We start from the raw sequence: 4,706 nt of genomic DNA on the forward strand, positions 1-4,706 counted from the left end.
CGCTGAGGCTCCGGGGGGGGGGGGATGGGGGCAGGAAGGGAGGCGGAGGACAGGAGGCCGGGAGGGAGGCGCGACGAGGTGGCAAGGGGGTGGGGAAGGGAGCAAAGGAGAGTGACTGTGGAGTCCAAGATAAATAAAAGGAGCCGGGAGCGGTGTCAGGAAGCCGGCCCACGTGGAGCTGTGTGGATGGCCGCCACTGGGGATCGAGGTGGAGGGATACACGAGAAAATCTTGAGACGATCCCAGGAAGTTGGATTTTTAAGGGGCGGGGCGCAAAAATCCCATTCTGTTTCCCCCACCTTATTCAACCCCCAAGTGGTGTAAGTGTCCAGGGAGGGGTCGTGTCTCTCTCCAGTTGCTGGTCCCAGAGTTGGTCATTGTACCTAGTTTTATATCCCTCTGAAATTTGGGACTTCAGCCTGTCTTAGGTTTTGGAGGAGGCCCAGGTGAATGTCAAATATCCAAATTATCTCTCCCTAGTCAGCTGTGGACAGGGATGTGTGGGCTCCAGACCTGCAGGATCCCAGTAGTTGAATTCAAGGGGTCGCTTTAGCCCTAACCATTGTAGTTTCCGGGCATGCAAAGGGTTAACATGCGCTGGTTATTGTGGTGGGGGTGCAAGGAGGGAGGGGCGGTGGGATCTGGGTGGGCGCGCTCTGATCCCCCCCCATTCCTCGGGGGTCAAGTTTCAGCGGCACTCCGCCCCCAGGGAAGGTGTGAAAGACACGTGTCCCCATTGTGAAGGGCCTGTCAGCCTGGACAAAGCAGCCGCCCCTCTCCCTCCCCCCCTTCATCTGCCCAGCCCGGGGTCAGCTCCAGGGGGCCGGCTGGGTGTCGAGGTCACTACAGGCCCGAGCGTTGGTGTCACGGGGGAGGGTACCATGGGAGATTCGGTAGAAGCCACAGAACACTTAGAATATGGGGTTTGAGGATAACACCCCCCCCCCCCACTGAACATTTTACAGTCACCTTCATCACCCCATAGGAGAGGAGTCCGATGAGCTTGTCTCCCAATAGGCATAGTAAGCGCGGCGACATACCCCCCCTCCCAATCAATCACCAACGCAGTGAATCACAGTGTCCAGCTCAGTCGGTTTTAGTGGTTTTCTTTAATCCTGTTCTGCACTTCTTTCTTATTTACTACACGGGATATTATAAAGAATAAATAGCAGATACTCTTAATTTACAATGATTAGTCATTCCATTTGTTCTCTCTATATTTACAATAACTGTAAAATAACATTGAACTCTATAGCTTCTTCGAGGTCTAAGGAAAATCAAAACACTTTCCGAAGAATGGAAAATAGCTTTTTAAAAAGTCCTTCTACAAAAGTTCCCCTCTCTTTGTACTTTTAAGAAAAAATAACTTTTCCCCCCTGCTTCGCCATGCGAAGGGCACTGGGATATAAATAGCAGGTTAACATTATTACCAACGACCAGAATAAGTTTCTCTTTTCTCTGCTTTTTTTTTTCCTTTTGCTTGTTTTTTTTTTTTAATACAGTAGAAGCCGGTAACTTTTGACGTATAATACTGACCTTTTAATAAGTAAATTAAAACTGGGACCGTATATACACACACATATACATTCCTACACAGTTAAACAGTGCATTACATGAACCAGAAAGCCAGGTCTCTGTAGCCAAGAAGAAAAAAAAAAAAAAGTTCATTGAAAACCCTCGCTAGAGGGTGGTGGAACTGGTTGGAGGCGGTGTGGAGGGCGTTGGTGGGGATCCATCAAGTGTCTGGGCGGGGGCAGGGGGCCCCGAGTTCTAGCAGGAACACTTACACTCGGAAATGATGGGGTACTGGATGGGAATCCAGCCGCAGCGCTGACCCCCGCGCCGCTGACAGCGCCACCGCAGCACCGTGAGGTGCACAGACTTGGACGGCTTACACACCATGCCCTCGGGCACAGAGCAGGAGCGCTTGCTGAAGCAGCTGCCCACCTTCACGTAGCGTGGCCAAAAGCGGCTGCCCAGGTCGTTCCACGCGTACAGCACGGGGCAGAAGGTCTGTGACCACAGCCACATCTGTAACTTCCTCCTCAGCTTCTTGCTCAGGCGCTGCTTCTTGCCTTGGGCCAAGCCCTCGGAGAACTCCAGCCCTTTGATCTCGCTCGGCATGGCCCCCGACGGCCGCTGCCGCAGCAGCTGGTCCAGCTCTGCCAGGTCCTCTGCACCCCCAGCCGGTCCCCCGCCCCCTCCGGGTCGGTCCTCTGGGGGCGAAGTGGCCATGAAACCCGGGTCGTAGTGGCCCCCGAGCAGCGACCGCAGCAGCGTCTCGTTCAGATCCTTCTCTTTAGGGTCAAAGATAGGGTCTGGGTGTTCGATGAGGTCCACCAGGGGCAGGTTGTCGCTGGGCGCCGGGCGGATGTGCAGATAGTGCTGGCCGCCGGCCGGTGCTGCCCGCAGCCCCAGGACCACCACCAGGGCGTAGAGGGTGACCCCCAGGCTGGGGCAGCGCTCCATGCCTCCCGCGCGCGCCCCGGGGCTGTCTCTTCGTCCCGCGTGCCCGGAGGAGAGCACGCCGAGTCCGCGGCGCTGCCGCGTTCCCCGGTCCCTCCGGAGACGGCTCACCCGAAGCTGGGCAGGCGCAGGGCAGGCTGCATGAGCCGCGAGGAGAGCCGTTCGCGCAGCGCCGGCTCCCGCCGCGGCGCAGAAGACGCGCACGAGTTGGCCGCAACTCCCCCCCACCCCCGCCGCTCTACTTGGGAAGGCGGCCGCTGCCGGGCATCCGAGATTACTCCAGAGCGACCGTGGGGCGCTGGGGGCGCCGGCTCCTCGCTGCTCTCCCGGGCTGCCGGCGGCGCAGGGCGCGTGGACGAGCCTCTTCTCTCCTCCTCCTCCAGTCACTCGGCGTCCTGCCTCTCTCTGCGGCGCCGCGGGTCGAGCGGGTCCTGGGCCACTTCCCTCCGCCTGCTCCGGGCTGCGCAGCCGGCTCTGCCCGGAGGACTCCAGCGGCGGTGGTGGCGGCGGCGGCGGCGGCTGCGGCGGCGGCGGCGGCGGCGTCCGCGCACGTTGGCACCGGTTTGTCTGTCTCGCAGGGTTCAAGCCTTTAAATTTCCTGCACTTTCAGCTCCATCACCATGGAAACCACTGACTCTCTCCGCGTTGCCCCCTCCCCCTTCTTTCCCCCAAACAACAACCCCACCCCCCACTCCTCCACCCGCGAGGAGCCGGAGCTGCACGGGCTCGGGGGAAAGCGACTGCACTGGTCGCGGCGGCGGCGGCGGCGGCTCCGGCAGCGCCTTAGGGCTGTGCCCTGCCGGACGCAGATGCCCCGGGAAGCGGACAGTCAGGCTTGCCCGCCGGAGCTCACAGGAGACGGCGGCGCGGCAGCGGCGGTGGCGGCGACGGCGGTGGCGCTTGGCAGGTCTCCGCGCAATTTTCTCCCCCCCCTCCACCCCCCCACCCTGGTTCTCCTCCTCCTGCAAAATGCACCGCCCCCCTCCTTTCTCCTGGAGCAATGCAATGGGGCTCTAGGCGCCCCGCCAGGGCCAGTCCCGGGGAAAGCTCGCGGCGGCGCTGGAGCCAGGCTGGAGGGTGCAGGGCTGGAGTTGAGGGGTGTGGGTTTGTTGAGGTGGGGCTAGGGAACTCTCACTAGCTGAGTGCTTTGCACCCAGAGGGGAGCGGCTAGGAGATGCTGGGGGAGTGGGTGGAGGTGGGGAGCTCGGTTCTTAGTGCAGTTCCTAGCAAGAAATTTCTCTGTGTATGGAGCATTTTCCCGGGTGCGTCTCTTTTTTTTTCGGGCTTGGTGTAAGTCCCCTTTCCTTCCCCCAACACACACACACACACACACACACACACACACACACACACACACACACACACACACACACACACACACACACACACTCCTAGAGCCGCAGCGTTGCGCAGCGTGATGTAATTTCTAGGCAGCACTCTTGCTTCTTTGCCCCCCAGACCCATGAAGGGGGGTGGTCTTCTCATCCTCCTCCTCCTCCTCCTCCTCCTTGGCCTGGCTCTACACCGTGAGTGGCGGAGAGATAGGGGTGCGTCCTCCTAGCCCGCTGATCCCCTAACCTTGGTGGCTTAGTACAACTAGGTCTCGCCTCCCTGGGGGCGGCGCGCCCTCTGCTGGCCCTTTGTGATCCCTACACCGGGTGCAGGCTGGAGGGGGTGGGGTGGGCGTGTGGCGCTCTGCTAGACTGGCTCTGTTTCAAATTCTGCATCTGTGTCATTTGTGTGGATACTGACCGGCACTTTATGCCTTCTGCATGTTGTCTCAAAGATCTCCAGGCCCTTAGTGTAAACAAACGTCCTGAGAGTTTTTTTTTCCTCTAAGGTACTCAGATTTCGCAAGAATACAGGTTTGTGTCGTCTGGCTGGGGGTAAATGGCCTCAGTGGACAGAGTGGTGACTAGGAAAGGAAAGGTATACTAGAAATAACGTACACGAGTTCTGGACGCCGTCCATCCTGGTACACCTGGGCAAGTCACTTGTAAACTCTCTAAACTTTAGATTTTGGATTAGTGACCTAACTCCGGGTCTTTTTTTTTTTTTTTTTTTTTTTTTTCTTTGACCCCTACCATTTTGTAATTCTAACAAACCAAGTTAGGTCGCTAATCCAAATTTATCACCCCTTACCCATCAAAGGGACACTTCTTATTGAAAAGAAGGAATTATCCCTTTGATGAGAAAAGGGAGCTGAAGTGACTCCTCCCACTAATTTTCCTTTGGATGAA

At 57.8% G+C, this 4,706-nt stretch overlaps 1 protein-coding gene across 1 annotated transcript; it reads right to left on the bottom strand.

Annotated features, from left to right (window-relative positions):
- Positions 1–1,085: 1,085 nt before the first annotated feature.
- Nog (noggin) lies at positions 1,086–2,975 on the bottom strand. The gene has a single exon (XM_051158273.1). The coding sequence runs from the start codon at positions 2,467–2,469 to the stop codon at positions 1,771–1,773; it is 699 nt and encodes a 232-aa protein (XP_051014230.1). The 5' UTR covers positions 2,470–2,975; the 3' UTR covers positions 1,086–1,770.
- Between the last annotated feature and the right edge of the window lie 1,731 nt (positions 2,976–4,706).

This window comes from Acomys russatus, chromosome 16 (assembly GCF_903995435.1).
Source record: "Acomys russatus chromosome 16, mAcoRus1.1, whole genome shotgun sequence".
NCBI classification, from domain to species: domain Eukaryota; kingdom Metazoa; phylum Chordata; class Mammalia; order Rodentia; family Muridae; genus Acomys; species Acomys russatus.

Excerpts from the sequence above, each read along its gene's own strand:
- Nog (XM_051158273.1), bottom strand. The coding sequence starts at position 2,469 with ATGGAGCGCTGCCCCAGCCTGGGGGTCACCCTCTACGCCCTGGTGGTG.